The sequence below is a fragment of the Haliotis cracherodii genome, unplaced genomic scaffold, assembly GCF_022045235.1.
Source record: "Haliotis cracherodii isolate W230 unplaced genomic scaffold, xgHalCrac1.p SCAF_5, whole genome shotgun sequence".
Classification (NCBI taxonomy): domain Eukaryota; kingdom Metazoa; phylum Mollusca; class Gastropoda; order Lepetellida; family Haliotidae; genus Haliotis; species Haliotis cracherodii.
Genome location: NW_027266308.1, coordinates 24,607,531 through 24,625,327, shown reverse-complemented (window position 1 = coordinate 24,625,327; position 17,797 = coordinate 24,607,531). Strand labels below are relative to the sequence as shown.

The following is a 17,797-nucleotide window of genomic DNA, read 5'->3' as shown; positions in this document are numbered from 1 at the left end:
GATGTTTACCATTTTGGTGAACCCCACTAGGACGGGTGTGGTACTGAGAAACCAAGAAACACACTCAGGGCGAACCGGGATTCGGACACACGATCATAGGTTTCTGGCAAGCCTAGGGACGAAATTGCACAGTGTGGGTTCTACCAAAGGGTACACGTTTGCAGTATGATTTACAACGCTCACGAAGCTTCCATGCAACTAATGGCGGTGCGGTAACCTAGTGGTAACCTAGTGGTTAAAGCGCTCGCTCGTCACACCGAAGACCCGCGTTCGATTCCCCATTCAATGTGTGATGCCCATTTTTGGTGTCCCCAGCTGTGATATAGCTGGAATATTGCGTAAAATCACATTCATTCACTTACCAACAAGTAGTGTTGCAGAAACTGAATATGCGAAAACGTATGGCCGGCTGAAAACTCGTTAGGAATTAGATAGGCGGACTTTGTAGGTCCAGATAATGGAAGTTGACCAAGGATCGTAATCGGAGTCCACCTGGTATTCGAACAACGAAAAGCTGATGATTCTTGCAAGGCTTAGGGACAAAGTACTGCACAGCGACTGATGTAACATTGTGGTGTGAAATAGGATCTCCATAAACACATTGCCAGGTTTGTCTGGGTTGTTTTGCAGCGTGGATATCGGCCAGGCGCTGGCACAGATAGACAACTTGTCTTGCAGTCGAAATGCAACTCTATACTTGACTGCAGCCAGGCTTAATCTAGACGGTCAGCACAGATACCGGCATACGGTCTCTGGTCAGTACAATAATTACAATGATAGGTTTATGTATATATATATACGTCGTTTCTGTACAACAATGACGAAGAACGCAAAAGTATACAATGCTACTGTCCTGTTCACAGCATGTTTCCGTGGAAACGCAAATATATTTCTTCTAAAATTGTTAACAAATTATCTGAATCGCAAAATGCACAACTGGAGTACTTGATGCCCAAACGCCGTAAAGTGGTTTGTAGACAAACATACATTCAGGCAGTTATTTGCTAATTGGTAGCAAATCAAGGTCATATCAGAGTAACTTAATTTTTACACGCTTTTATTATGGACAAGTGTCGGTCCGTAATTCGTTATACCGTTATCTTTTCGGTTTTGGATATAGGTCCCATCAGTGCTTCTTATAAAAATGGCATGTATATATACCTCTTATAAAGTGCATTGGATAGCGCGTTGCATTTTATGACCAGCAACTTCGTCATGTTTCAACAGTAGAACCGATCACGCCTTATAGCGGGGACGGAAGGGGGCGTGACTACCGATGCTGAGGCACATGCTGCTCCAGATACGGGATCCATATGGTATGTATCTTAGATTAACCTAGGGGCAAAGGTCACGGCCACTTTTGTTGTTAGGGTGGACAGCTGGGGTGTATGTCTAACCACTTACTGACAACTCTCAATATTGGAAGAACAGAGTGCGGTTTGAATATAAGGTAAATGTAACATAGGTTCTATTGACAGTAATGTGTGCACAATCTCGCGTGTACTTTCCGACCATATATTTCTAGATATATAGGATCTAGAATCGTGATGGGAGGCAAAATATAACATATATTCATCATGATGTCGGAGGTCAGGACCTGGCTGGACTGGTGTGTCATCGTACCCAAATGTGTGGATTTAAGAGTCCCGTTAGCAATAACGGGATCGAGTGGTGAGACTTGGTTGAATCGTGTCATCGTATCAGAATTGCGTAGATCGATGCTCATGATGTCAATCACTGGATTGTCTGGTCCATACTGGATTTTTTTACGGATCGCCGTCATATAGCAGGAATTATGCAGAGCGTGGCGTTAAACAACATACAAGCACGCTCGCACGCACGCACACACGCACGCACGCACGTACGCACGCAATCACGCGCGTACACACACACCACAATATCTTGTCGCCATGCTGGGCTGTTGAAACCGCTGGATACTGTATATAGCTGAAATATCACTGATTACGTGATGCAGCAACCGAAATATACCACTAGCTATATAAGATTGGAAAAAGAGGATTTTTCCGTCGTTATATGGTCAAAAATATTGCCACGCAATTAACAGTCGTAACATAACACAAGATCAAGATTAGTGTAATTAGTTCCTCAGGAGATGAGAAAATGACAGGTCAACGGTAGATGTCGAGCTCTGATTTGGATTATATTAACTGCGACATCTAGCCTGAAATTGGGGTGCCATCTAGCCTTGAAGCAGTTTCCGAGATACATTTTGTGTTTCTTGTCACAGGTGTGTTCCGAATGTATTAGTAACTTCAATATAACATTGAAACAGCATTTCAGTTGTTTGTTGACTGAAAATTTTATCATGACTAAGCGAGACTAGGGTTGCGAATGTAGATCGTTACTGGAATGTAAGAAGGAATGTTGTATACATTGAAATGGGTGGGGCAATAAGGGCTACTCCAGCACAACAATCAGCTTCAGTTCCTCATCAGTGATGAATGGTTCAAATATGCGGCAATTATTCAATCCAGGTTTCCATCCAGGGCGTCATGATGGCGGGTTTCCTGACACTTGTCGTCACCACAATGATGCTGCTTCTTCACACCTACGGACACAGAGACACGGGCAACGTCGTGTCGTGGATGGATTCCCGGAAAAGTCCAGATGTCCATATAATAGGGTCGTTCGGTCAGTCTTCTGGAGTCACCATGCCTCATGGACATGCGTCATCAGACAGGCTATGTACGAGTCGTCATGGTGACAAGCGTTACAGAGTGTCCTGTGACGCTGACAAGGCCCCGCCTTCCCCTCTTCCCCAAGACGCAACCGTGTTTGAGTTCGATGAGTAAGTTGCACCAACATATTGATGTGGAGGGAGGCAAATATTCTATGGCCTTTGTGTTAACTGTGGCCATTGTCGTGAAATATCACGAGGGGAATAGTTTGTTTATCTAGATTGGCTTAGATAAAACTTGGGTTAAACAGATAATATAACAGCTGTCCTGGCCTGCGGATATTGATCATCTTCGAAGCCTCCCTTAAGGTCCTTGATAGAATTGGTCTTCAGCAATCAATGCTTGTCGTAAGAGTCGAATAACGGGTTCCGTAGGTCTGGGTCGCTGACTTTGTTGATGCATGCTGATGCATACCAATTGCGTGGATTAATGCTCATGATGTCAATCACTGGGTAATTTGTCCAGACTCGGTTATTTACAGACCGCCGTCATATAGTTGGAGTATTGCTGAGTGCGGCGTTTAACAACAAACACATATCTTCGAGGGTAACTTCTTTATAAAAGTGACATTGCGAAGTTAGTATGGTGTACAAGGGAGATTGATCTCTGGATATACGTGTGCTTCATAACGGTGTTAGGGCCCGTGAAGATCCGTGATAGAATAGGTCTTCAGCAACCCACACTTGCCGTAAAAAGCATCTGCTTGTCGGAAGAGGCGAGTACGGGTCACTACGGGATCGGGTGGTCAGGCTCGCTGACTTTTTTTATGTCATCGTATCCCATTTGCGTACATCGATGCTCATGATGACAATCACTGGATTGTCTAGTACAGACCCGATTTTTTTAAAACCGCCGTCATACAGCTGGAATATTGCGGCGTTAAACAACAAACAAACAAAACAAACATAACGGTGTAAGTATATATCTACACCGAAATTCATTGTAATAAAGAAGTTGTACATCCATAGCACTATCTCCCTTGTTCATCTTCGAGGGTTCTGTCATATTTCATGACCTCGGTTGCCTCTCTTGACCATCAATAAATCAATGATGGCTACGACTATCACACTTATAAAGGAGATAGGACAATCCAAGTTCCTGATTTCCATTATCACTGCAAGGCAAAAATTGAGACATTAAAATTGGATGTGAGTGAGTGAGTGAGTTATGATTTAACGTCACATCGGCAGTATTTCAGCCATATCGTGACGATAAAATTGGATGTGGAGTATTGAGTTAGTGATCATGATCAAGGCCACTTAACACTTGATTTGGAGCACGATAAATTCAAACTTGATGGGGTTATTGTCTTCGCACGAGTATACGTAGTAGTGTTGTGGTATATCATAATAGGTTTTCGTACCCATATGTGTGGATATAAGGGTCCCGTTGACCGCCTCCGTTGTCTAGTGGTAGAGCGTCCGCCCGGATAGCGGGTGGTCCGGGGTTAGATCCCGGCGGCGTCATACCAAAAGACGTTAAAATATGGTACTTGGTGTTACCCTGCCTGGCGCTCAGCACCAAGGGCTGGTCGGCTCGGAGTCACTATACTGTGTCTGAGTTGGGTATTAATGTTAAACTGCGGCATGGTATCTCAGTTGGCTAGCACTATAAAATCGGCATCAGTCCGGTCTAGTACATGCAGCCAAAAACACACGTGCTATACAAGTGCAATAATCTCGGACGCGACGTTCAACCTCATTTCACCTAACCTGTTCGATACACAAGACTGAAAAGGTGAGCTGCAGAGCCTTTGGTCCTATCTTATTGTCTAGGGTAATTCTTCCTACAGGAAAAGAATATCTTCATGCTCTCTATGTATGTGTCTATATATAGATATTCAATATTTAAATGAACAATCCAGCACACGTTCATGCAAGGTCTCACCCATAGGTACCCCAAAGATGAACGTCTATGGCCCGAGATCGGCAATGGCCACGTGGCCACAGTCGTCAAGGGCGACTCCATGTTCATGAATGGTCTGTATAACGGCAAAGCACGGGACAGTCACAGAGCCCGACTTCCGTCCACCGTGGCCGTCTCCATCACCTCCATTACCCCTAGCAACGTCACTAAGAAATTCGCCCTTGACATTGGCAGAGGTGAGATTCCACAGACGTATCTAAATATCACATTTATAAAATGGGACCCTCGAAGATCCGGGAAGGAATAGGTCTTCAGCTACACATGCTTGCCATTAAGGTGTCTATGCTTGTCGTTAGAGGGTATGCATGTCATCGTATCCCAGTTTGCGTAGATCGATGCTCGTGATATACATCACTGGATTGTCTAGTCCAGAATCGATTATTTACAGACCGCCGTCATATAGCTGGAATATTGCTGAATGTGGCGTTAAACAACAAATAAACAAAAATCAAATAAAACGGACCCATTTTGAAATACATGTTTATGCCTGTTAGCTAGATGAATCCAAGACATTTCTGATGAGGACTCGATGAGCTGTAGGCGCCCGTCTATAGATTAAGGCTCTATTTATGAGTGAGTGGGTGAGTTAGTCGGAGAGATATTATTTACGCCACATTTGACAATATTCCATTCATATTATGGCGGTTAGCATAGGCTTCATGCATTTTACCCATATGGGGAATCGAACCCGGACGTTCGCGTGATGAGTTGACGCTTAACACAAGGCTACCCGACCGCCCCTTATACTGATACATCAACATAAAACTATTACTTGTAAGAGTCGAGCGGCGACTAAAATAGACATCGTTGGTCAAAATGGCTGCCTCGACTCGATGACGCCTGAGTAGTGAACTCCCGGGTAACGTCAAGCCCTGTTCAGCGGAGTTGAGTTTATGAAAATGTATATACGAAAACACACTTAACGTCTCGATGCATATATGTGTATACACATGAAAGAGGGACTTTTTTCTTCTTATCTTTAAAAGAAATTTAAAAAAAAAAATTTAATGAAGGATTTTGTGCCACGATCTGGTGTCACTTTCCAGCCCCGGTGTTAAAGATAGTAATTAGTCCCTTGTGTGAACCTCTGACATTATCTTTATCTAATCAGGGGAGATTACTATAGATGTACACATAAAGTTGGGGTAGCAGACAAAGTGGTGTTTGAACAACTTAAATAACACATTATAGAAGTGCCAATTCCTGAGCCTAGTCTCTCTATTAATATCATAGTGAATATCAACAAGACATCGGCGATATAACATTATTCCTAAACGAATTTCAGCAAAAACATTATATAATCTGTATTCAAACTGAATCTTCCCGAGTCAAGGGAGTTAATCGACTGTAAAAGTCGAGTTTCCACATAGTCATTTAACTCCCTTGCCTCGGGAAGATGCAAAACTGGAAATATCTTCGAAATGTATAAATTGTTCAGTTCAAATCTATGTTGTACACAGAACGTTATTGAACATATAGTATTTATACAGTAAACTACGGTTATAACGAACTTAAAGGGACATAGTACATATATGCTTATAACGAACTACGGTTATTACGGACTAAAATTAGTGGTCCCTTTGAGTTCGTTATAACCGTAGTTTACTGTATATATATATATATATATATATATATATATATATATATATATATATATATTAGTTCGTTATAAGCATATATATACAGCATATATGCAACAAATGTCCAAATAAGTTCGTTATAGTGGTCAGTTCGTTATAAGAGTGTTCGTTATAAACGTAGTTTACTGTATATATAGATGTATTTTACTCTAGCATTTATCATGCTATTTAAATCTCTTATGGGCCGTTGGCCTGTTACTGAAACATATTGTCTGTCTGTATATCACAGGTGTATACTATGAGCGCTATGACGGAGATGGGTTCTACGTTGAACTACGTATGTATGCACACAGAGTGGTGACGAGCGTTATCGCCATAGAGCTGATCATAGCCGACACGTCCGGCAACCGTAACGGTGACGTCGCGGTGACCTTACACGTCAACAACGGCACAGCCAGTGACGATATCACTTGGACGAAGGTTGACGACAGCGGTCAGATCACGTGAGTTTAACTCACAATGTTTATATCTACAATGAATACACATAAACATTATTTGTAAATAAACGAGGGGGGTAATTAACTTGAGTGGAGCAGCTTGGTGACGGTGCGATACAAAGGCGTCCACCTGTTCGGCAATATTCGTGTTGGATGAAGATCAGTATTGACGAACGTTTGATCATGTTCTTGTTCTGGTGGGAGTGAGTTTGGTTTAACGCCGCTTTTAACAGTATTCCAGTTATATCACGACATGTCAGCTTAATGTGGTAGGAAAGCCCGGAGTGATGTGGATATGAGACGTTTACCATTTTATTGTGAAACCCACGAGCCCGGTCATAGTGCTGGCAGATTATGTGGGAAACAACGGTGATATACACAAGCTTCCTATGGAAATGAATCGCCAAACAAACAAGGAAATGAGTGATTGGTGTTAACGCCGTAGTCTCAAATATTCGACGTATTTCACGGCGGCATGTACATAATGGAGTCTGGACCAGGCAAACCTGTATTTGAAAAAAAATGAGCAGCCAAATGACGCAATCGAGGTGGAATGACGCCCATTCAGCCAAATCACACAGCCAGTCCCGATGAGAAATACTTGCTTTTAACAACATGCCTATTTTAACCAGGGTGGGCCTATTTTGACTTAAGGCCAAACGGGTCTCAAGGAATCCCGGCACGGATACGGGACACAGATCAGTGCGACACCCTTGACGTCCGGAGAAGCTATGCCCTCACACGTACAGAAATAGACACGGTAGTGATAAGCCATTTTGTATTCCACTAGTTCGAAGAGTGGCTACACCAAAGAAGCTGAGTACCCTGCGGTGGCACCGGTGACGCCGATGACAGTTTTTTCCAGCAACATCCCCAGCAGAGCGTCACTTCCGGGAGGCATCTCCAAGGAGGACGTTGTTTTCTTCACGTCTATCAGCACAGACAAAAGCAAGGCCATCGACGGCTTCAACCAAGGTCAGAGACAAGAAACCGTCATCAAATTAATCTGTCATCTAACTTGCAGTACTGATAATGGTGATAATGCCGTATTGGCATCTGGCTACTGTCTGGTTACTATGTTACTTTCTAGTGTACACATAGGTACTGGTTTTCAGAAGGGAATCGCCAAACTTTCTGTCTGAAATTTCTGTCGTTCAGACAGTCGTCTGGCTTTCTGTAAGTTCAGACAGTCGTCTTACTTTCTGTAAGTTCAGACAGTCGTCTGGCTTTCTGTAAGTTCAGACAGTCGTCTGACTTTCTGTAAGTGCAGACAGTCGTCTGGCTTTCCATATGTTCAGACAGTCGTCTGGCTTTCCGTAAGTTCAGACAGTCGTCTGGCTTTCCGTAAGTTCAGACAGTCGTCTCACTTTTTGTAAGGACAGAAAGTCGTCTGGCTTTCTGTAAGTTCAGACAGTCGTCTCACTTTCTGTAAGTTCAGACAGTCGTCTCACTTTCTGTAAGTTCAGACAGGCGTCTCACTTTCTGTAAGTTCAGACAGTCGTCTCACTTTCTGTAAGTTCAGACAGGCGTCTCGCTTTCTGTAATGTCATACATTAATTCAGACAGCCACACGCCCTTCTGTAACGAATGAAAATCTGAATGGAAATCAGGATTTAATAGCTACAGCAGGATAGTGCATGGGTTGTAAGGGAAATTAATTGTCAACATAATATATGTTGATGAAACAAGAAGATACAACTATGGTTTACCGTATCATACCTATCTTGTGGGGTAGTCAGTATGATTTGTTTCTTGTTGGGACAAACATCTGTAATTGACTTTTATTTTAAGAACATGAGTATCATAATTATGTTAGAAATGATAGATCTACGAATTGACACCTGTGCTGACTCAAAGCTCTAAATATAAATGATGGGATACATTTTACAAGGGGCAGAAATCTTTTATTTCAAACTATGATGACAACTGTGTATATTGCAACTGAGTATCTGACTGGTAGTTGGACGCGTGGTTGATTTTTATTTGGTATATTTCTAAAAGGTATTGTCATAATAAAATAATCAGATGTTGATATAAAGGTTACATTTAAAATCATTTGGTAATGAAAATGGTACAGCAAGGCGTGCGACTGTTTGAACTAATATATAATATTACAGAAAGCCAGACGACTGTCAGCACCTATATACAGTCACCTGCCTGTTTGAAATATTATAATAATTCCGGACAGTCGTCTGGCTTTCTGTAATGAAATCTGCTTTTAAAGACAGCCATATGGTTTCTATAATTTTACATACAGGTTCAATCAGTCACCTAACTGTGAATGATAAGTTCACAGATTTACGTGGCGTGAGTTAAATATAATGCGGAGATCGGACAACAAACAAAGTGTAATAGCAAGGGCGAATACAACATTTTCAAAAGGGAGGGGTACAAAAATATCAAAAATCCCCTTTCCCCACCACATCCCTCCAGATCCACCTATGTACACTGCTAATAAAATACGCTCATGTCTAATTGTAACTTATTCTTTGTTAGCTATGGCGTTAATGTCAAATGGGACGCTATACTCCTCCCACGTGGCTGCTTGGGGGGATCTTTGGGAGAAGGGTCGCGTAGATGTGGAGGGGAACCTCACCCTGGCCAGAATCAACTATGCCTGTCTCTACTACCTCACCAGTTCTCTCCCTTTGAAGGAGGATGCCGCCTGGCCATTCGTTGGCCTGTCGCCAGGAGGACTAGCCCACGGCGCCCGTGGAAAGGTAATGCATTTTCGTAGTGAACTGGACTTAGGTTGTTTGATTACGAAGCCCATTAGAATGCCCATCAGGACCATATTGGTATTTTGTTTTTTTTCTCTTTTAAGACTCGTAATTACGACTTTAAAAACTTGAACTACGAGAATAAAGTCGTAATTACGACTTTTACAACGATGATGATGAAAACCACCTGATATAATGACAAAGCAATAAACAGAATCTTATTATATATTATTTTTTCTCGTAATTACGAGTTTTGAAAAGTCGTAATAACGACTTTTTTTCTCGAAATTACGACTTTATTGTGGTTATTTCGAGTTTTGAAAAGTCGTAATTACGTCTTTATTCTCGTAATTACGAATTTTGAAAAACTTTGGGGCAGCCACACTGAAAGTCTTTAGTCCATAGCTGGAAAGTCTATACTGAGGAACAGTGTTGATTTGCTGTTCGAAGAGTTCTTGGTGGATTATGAAGCTGGAGCAGAATGGAGAGATAAGCTGGAGCCTGGTTGTTGACAAACTTGTAAGACAAAGACAGCATTTTGCATATGATCCTTGACTAAACCAGAAGCCAGTGTAGATGCTTGAGGACAGGAGTGATGTGTGACGTACGTGATGTCCTTGTCACAATCCTGGCTGCCGTGTTCTGCACTAACTGGAGACGGTCTAGCGTTTGCCTTGCAACCCCCACAAAAAGCTGTTTCCATAGTCTAGCCGGGATAACACCAAAGACTGAATCAGGTTCTTAGCCGCCCCTGTGGTGATGTGGTTCCTCATCTGACCAATGCATCCTAAGTGAAAGTAGCATGATCTGCAAAGCTGATTAACTTGGGCATCAAGGGTGAGGTTTGAGTCAATTATTATACCTCGACTTTTCACTTTGTCCATGAAGTCAGTCTGCGATTATCCAGTGGTAATGGTTGTCTCTGCTACACTGCAAAGATGTTTCGTTCCAGCTAGTAGGGCTTCGGTTTTGTCATCATTTAACTAAAGCCTCCTTGATGACATCAACGACTTCATGTCAATAGAGCCCTCAGTAATGTGCCCCAGCGAAACTGATGTTTCCGTTGCTTTAGATGAATTGAGCAGTTGTTTGTCGTCTGCTGGTTCAGTCAATGATTCCGTACCACCATCTGTAGTCTATTTGTATACAGTATAAACAACAGCGGACCTAGCACTGATCCTAAGGGAACTCCACACTCTATGTAGAAAGTATCTCCTGCTTGTCAATGATGACTGCTTGACTTCTACAGATAGGACCTAATCAGCCGTTAGTCGCCTCTTACGACAAGGATGGGTTGCTGAAGACCAATTCTAACCCAGATCTTCACGGGTTGAGTGATTTGGGAGGTTAACATTTTGGAGTATTCACATCACCATGGTCACTCCTAAGCTCCAAGCCACGGAGTCATATGACACAACCATGCAACATGGCAGATTATTGTATTTGGTTTGTGAGCACCATACCCATGCTAGTTGATTTCACCTAAGTGATGACCGTTTAAGACATGTGTTACTGTCCACAACATTACGCTGACGCTCAAAGTGGCATTCGTCAAAAAGCCCCCTTCGTATATCAAAGTCATAGGCACACTCACACCCTCCCCTTCCCTTTTGAAAACCAAATGCAATATGTAGGCCGTAAAAGTATCTACGAGAGATCTTCGATAGTTTAGACCCCTCCCTTTTAAAATGCTGGATCCGGCCTTGAAATTTGACAATAGTTACACATAATGCATATACTAATCAAAAGAAGTTAAAGAACACCCGATTTGTTTTTCATATGACTAAACAAGAAGTTAATCTGTGGCCATATACTAGTAATCATATAAAATAACCGGGTGTTCTTTAACTTCTTTAGAGTAGTATACATCAGTTACTCGTCCCCAGGATTATAATGGTCACGTGTTCTGGGACCAGTCCACGTGGATGTTCCCACCAATCATGATGCTCCATGCTGACCTAGGCCGCACGGTGGTTGGCACCCGCATACGCACGTTGAAAACAGCCCAGATGTTGGCCAACTCGACTGGATACCGCGGGGCCAGATTTCCATGGGAGTCGGCATTCACAGGTCCGATTTTCTTTCCACAGAAAGTTAGTATGGTAGTCAAGGAATACAAAACACGAAGTAGAGATTAATTTTAATTAATTGACGTCCCGTAATACCAAAGCCATATTTTAAGTGTAAAGCTCCCGATAAATACGAGAAATAGTTTATAAGTTTCATCCCGGATGCATCATACCTTCCCGTTCTGGGCATTTCTAAATGGACCGCCTACGTGGTCTAGTGGTTGAGCGTCCGCCCGGAGAGTGGCTGGTCCGGGGTTGATCCCCGGTGGCGTCATACCAAAAAATACCCGTCAAAAGATGGTACTTGTTGTTACCCTGCCTGACGCTCGGCATTAAGGGGCTAAAATAAGGACTGGTCGGCTCGGAGTCAGTACGTCGCTTTTTAAGTGCAATAATCTTGGACGCGACGTTAAACCCTATTTCACCTCACCTCACCACTTCTAAATGCCGTCTTAAGGGATAAACGAATATTACAAACACAAACACAGTTCTGTGTTTTTCGTTTAATCTTTGAGAACCTTTAATTTATCAGAGAAATAGTGTTTAAGTTTTGATCAGTTCATCAGAGGTTAATGTTTGTCATTCTGTGACACGTTGATAATGTTCATCACGCTGGGGGCGGAGGGGTAGCCTTGTGGTTAAAGCGTTCATTCGTCACACCCAAGACCCGGGTTCGATTTCACGTGTCCTCCGCCGGATGCTGGAATATTGCTGAAAGCGGCGTTAAATAATTCTCACTCACTTCATCACGCTGATTTTCAGATTCATCAGATCTGTGCTTGTGCTATAGCTGTTAATGACATATTTGGCAGTGTGTATACGGCTGAATAAAAAATCAAATGTTTCATGGGAAGAATACCTACAAACACGAGTGGGCACATATTGGTCTCGGTTCTTTGATACAATGTCAGCTGTCAAGCATGGCAATGTAAGGATAACATCGTATTCTTCAAATGACGCAGGAGATTTGACATTTTGTTATTGGTCGTAAAATGACTGACGCGGAGGATATTAACTGACGAGCCTAAGAACACAGATAAAAAATAGGTACCAAAACATACATGTATATTTCAGGAATGGAGACCAGTCCTTCAGAGGCTTGTGGTGATCTGGAACAACACATCACCGGCGACGTGTCCCTGGCGTTCCGCCAGTATCTCCAACTCACAAACGACACCGACTTCCTCACCCTGGGGCGGGGACTGGACGCTATCACCAACATGGCCGAATTCTGGGCCTCGCGGGTTGTCAAGAACACCACTACAAATCTGTGGGAAATACATGGTACGTCTGTCTGAACACTACCACAAAACTATTGGAAACAAGGGACATGTATGTCCATAAATAAAAGCGACAAAACCCTTTCCATATTTATAAGAAATATCTGCCCCAAACAGAGACGATTATACGGTACCATGAGCATGTGTTTATGAATCAGTATCAAATAGTGATTATACCAGGTGTTCGGGAAAAGGTGAGCGTATCCTGCCCCACAGGTGGCACCCGTCACAAACAAAAGCAAAGGCAAGTCAGTTGTTCACCTGAAAAAACATCGGAACATGGGGTACAAGTAAAAATAGGGAACTGCATTTTGTCACTGATGCGTCAAATTCGGAAATGTCCTCAACATGTCTACCATAAAACCTTTCGAAAGCTTTACTGGGGCCTTAAGTGTTGTAGCCTTGATCAAACAACTTCTGAGCAAGAGTTGTATGATGCTCTTTGAAATCTTAGTAGAAAGAGCATGCTCGATTGTGTGAAAGGTAGACACCGAGGGCTGGTGCTGCAGGAACATTCCTGGACATGAAGGGAAAGTTGACTGTTGGAAAGTTGAAGTCTTAAGGAGAGTGTTTTATCACTTTGAATCTTTATGCATAGATCTAATTACGAAAGAGATGAAGCGGTCTCACTGGTCGCCTATATTTCTAGTTCGTGTGAATAAAGCAGTGGAAAGAAGTTAGCGCAAAATATAATATCCATAAACACTACTCCATATATATTGGAAATAAATGGTATGAAACATTATACTAAGGGGAATAAAACAATATCTCCTTTCTGAGCCCTAGTAGAAAAGTTTCTGACTATGAAGAGTAAGTGAGTATGGTTTTACGCTGCTTTTAGCAATATTCCAGCAATATCACGGCGGGGGACACCGGAAAATGGGCTTCACACATGGTAACCATGTGGGGAACCAAACCCGGGTCCTCGGCGTAACGAGCCAACGCTTTAACCACTAGGCTACCCCACTGCCCCATCTGACTATTTAGAACAATACTACAACTTTGAGTTTAATTTTAACCTACTGGGATAGAGACTCGTGCGCGAATTTATACCTGCGTTCTCGTCCCCATCTGTCATGTCGCAGCTAGGGTGTGTACAGTGGTAAATCTTATTGAACAGGTGTGATGCCGCCGGACGAGTACCACTACAACGTTAGCAACTCCGTCTACACCAACACCATCGCCAAGCTCAGTCTACTGACCGGGGTGTACGCCAGCAAGATGGCGGGTCAGGTTGCCCCTGACAACTGGCAGGACATCGCCGACAACATGTACATCCCCTTCGACGACAAGTTACAGTATCACCCCGAGTTTGACACCTACACGATAGGTATAGGCTACATCTATGAAGTCAGTGTTTACTATTCAAAATAATGGCCGTTCTGTTACTGACATATGCATATAAATGGCAAGCCGACATCACTGGGTACTATTGAGGACAACTATTGTTTTTGGAGTAAAATTTCGAAAACAGCGTAAATGCCCATGACAACAAATTATTTTGTCATGATGCTGGGAGAGGGGAGGGGGGAGTTGATCTCAAGGTCAAGGAATGGCAAACATATTTGAAGGATCGTCTTTTTCCACACCGTAGGGATTATGGGAGACAGTCGACTTTAATGAAAACTGCATGCAATTGAATCTGGTCTTTGCTCCTGCTATCGATCACTTGTTTGCATAAACTTTTATTATTTTTTAGACTGCCGTGACAGCTAAAATGTTATGTAAAATCCAGTTCGCTCGTCTTTTTAGTTACTCATATCTAGATTCAACCACAGAACCAATCTCATTAAAATCAGACCCTAGTTCTCGCTATCGCTAAACAAAGACCCTTTGTTTAGCGGTAGCGTACGGAAGCCTTTTAGGGCCATTTGTTTTTTTGTAGCGAGAACTAAGATCTGATTTTAATGAGATTGTCACAGACCTGTTATAGGTATATTGATGGTCTACGATACGCCAGACAGGTGTAGGTATTTGTCTCTGTCTGCAGGCACGGTGGTGAAGCAGGCGGACGCGGTGATGCTGGATTTCCCACTGATGTCGCAGCTACCGCAACATGTGCTCAGGAATGACGTCACTATCTACGAGAAGGTAACCTCACTAATAGTGGATGAGTGAGCGATTTTGGGTTTAACGCCTTTGAACAGTATTCCAGTCATATCAGGTGTCCGCTTGATGGGAGGAGCGCGATGTGATGCAGGTCTCAGACGTTTACCACGACGTGAAACCCACGATTATGGTGCTGACAAACCTAGAAACATAATCTGGGCGAACCTGGATTGGAATCAACGATCATTGGTTTATGGTGTGTCCAGGAGACGCAACTCTGCACAGCGAATGTATTTGTTTGTTGTTTAAGGCCACACTCAGCAATATTCCAGCTATATGACGGCGGACTGTAAATAATCAAGTCTGGACCAGACAATCCAGTGATTGACATCATGAGCATCGATCTGTGCGAATGGGATACGATGACATGCATCAACCAAGTTAGCGAGCCTGACCACCCGATTCGTTAGTCGCCTCTTACGACGACAAACATAGTCGCCTCTTATGGCAAGCATGGGTTGCCCAAGACCTATTCTTCTCCTGGATCTTCATGGGTCTAGTTAATTAGGTATTACACGGACACCTGTGTGTCTGACTGCATCTGTCTCATATTATAATCATCGTCACTTGGAGTTGGCTATATTCCACTCATATCCGGATGGAAGATACCAGGAATGGGTTTCACACATTGTACCCTGGGGATTTGAACCCCGATCTCCGGCTCGATTAGCAAACACTTCAACCACAAGGCCACCAAGCGGTACTACTGTGATGAGGATGTCATAATCAGCAAATTATTCTGGCATTAATAGATACTGTCATTTTTTTTGAGTGCATGATTTTCTATAATGCGGTTGAAGGATTGATTTGTTTGGTTTGGTTTGGTTTGTTGGAAATTATGGAACTGATCTTAAGTGTCAAGGAAGACATTTGGATCACTGATGTCCAATTGTTTTGTCTGTTTGGCATTCATCATGATAATTATCTTCACTATCGGGATGTGGAATAAGACTTGTCTGTGCACGTGTGTGACTAGGTGACTCCAGGTGGCCCAGCAATGACTTGGGGGATCTTCGCCATCAACTGGTTGCAGCTAGGTGACAAGGTCAAGGCCGACTCACTGTTTCAGCGCACCATCTTGAATGTCCAGAAACCGTTTTATGTAAGTAGAGAATCACTTGAATATCGCACATGATTTGAATATTTATCGTAACATACAGAGTATCGTCTGATATTCCTATTTTCAAAGTACTGAAAATATGAATTTAAATCGTAGAGGTTTACAGCTTTGGTAAAACCTGAGAGCTTGTTTAACGTCCCAACAAACGAAGCAAAACACTGTAATGAAGAAAATAATTCTTCTTCCGGAATCAACAGATTTTATTGATTTCTCCTACTTAAAATATGTTTGATATTATTTCTCTATAATTCTGAATAATGACCAATGGTTGTGTCAGTTTTACTTATTAAACTTCAGAATCAACTGCAACTACAATAGCGCAACGTCATCATAATGGCTTGGTTTACTAGGAAGAATAAGTCCTTTGTTATAACACTGCTATTCATTGTCTAAATTCCCCCCAGATCTGGACAGAGAACGCGGATGGTAGCGGGGCCGTCAACTTCCACACTGGTATGGGGGGATATCTGCAGGCAGTTATTTTTGGCTATGGTGGATTCCGTATTGAGGATACACAACTAGCGTTCAACCCCAACCTCCCTCCGTCAACCACACGCTTCTCCATCACCGGCCTCGACTACGGCGGCAACTCCGTGGATCTGGCAGTGGACGCCACCAACATGACAGTCACTGCAACATCACTCGCCATCCCCATGACCGTCACAGTGTTTGGTCTTGGGGTCACTGATAATCTACTTCTTGACCAACCTCGGACATATGCTAGACAGAGGGCGGCTTTACGCATAACATTCAAATAGTCTTTACTGCCTGGAAATGAACAATTTCCAGATATTTTAATTTTTGTAATAACTTTATTAAAAAATAAACATTTTTTTATGATTGTATCTTTTTAATTTGACCAACAAAGCGTCACCTACGAGTGAGTGAATGGCCTTCACCTTCCACAGTATCGATAAGTGAAAATTGGCAGAACTCCCGGCCAAAACTACGAATAAACAATTCCTTTTAGGAAGTGGCTTGATGTTACATAGGTTATATTAGGGATTACTTTCTGATTAAAGTATACATTACAGTACTTTTGGGGTGGAGTCCATTGCCAGTATACACTTATCAGAGGGGTACACAAAGTACGTGATCTAGACTCCCATTGTCGACTTCCCTTCTGTGGAAGCCAAGCTGAGATAGTAAGGTGAATAGTTTGTTTGCTGGCGAGTAGATGCCTCACACGCCACCATAAAAAGTACTAGAATGTGTACTTTACTAAGAAAATGTAATCCCAAATATATAACATATTACAGGTTGCACACCGTAACCAGAGTAACCATCCGATCCTCAACTACTGGTACTGGAGACCTATACTGTACTGTCCAATGTATGATGAAACACATTCATCCACAAGGGGCAGATCTAGAATTGTGAAAGCCAACCACACCAAAGTTAGAAACAGGTCCACACATTAGGAGGTTCTGAAAGTTTCTGTCTGGGTAACACCATCGAGCATTAGAACAACGATGAGAAGTGTGGTTTCTAATAAATCTCCCACCTCTGTGCATTGTTGGCAAGGTGACAGTGTCCAGTGTCTCTTATCTGAGGCCATACATATTTTAGGTGAGGTAGTTATCACTTGTGCCTTGTATAATGTTGTATTTGTTGTTTGACTGGCACTCACCAATATTCCAGCTATATGACGGCTGTCTGTAAATAATCAGGTCTGGACAAGACAATCCATTGATATCATCTACGCAACTGAGATACAGTGACATGCATCAACCAGGTCAGCAGCCTGACCACCCATCCGTTAGTCGCCTCTTACAGCAAGCATGGGTTGCTGAAGAC

The 17,797-nt window shown here is 42.7% G+C and overlaps 1 protein-coding gene across 1 annotated transcript; it reads left to right on the top strand.

Annotated features, from left to right (window-relative positions):
* Positions 1-659: 659 nt before the first annotated feature.
* Positions 660-16,783, top strand: LOC139442937 (protein-glucosylgalactosylhydroxylysine glucosidase-like). Its single transcript, XM_071223861.1, has 13 exons — positions 660-755; positions 1,228-1,316; positions 2,496-2,809; positions 4,593-4,801; positions 6,495-6,708; positions 7,493-7,677; positions 9,199-9,422; positions 11,309-11,492; positions 12,566-12,775; positions 13,892-14,101; positions 14,762-14,862; positions 15,857-15,982; positions 16,405-16,783. The coding sequence occupies exons 2-13, from the start codon at positions 1,314-1,316 to the stop codon at positions 16,756-16,758; spliced, it is 2,334 nt and encodes a 777-aa protein (XP_071079962.1). The 5' UTR covers positions 660-755; positions 1,228-1,313; the 3' UTR covers positions 16,759-16,783.
* Positions 16,784-17,797: the final 1,014 nt, after the last annotated feature.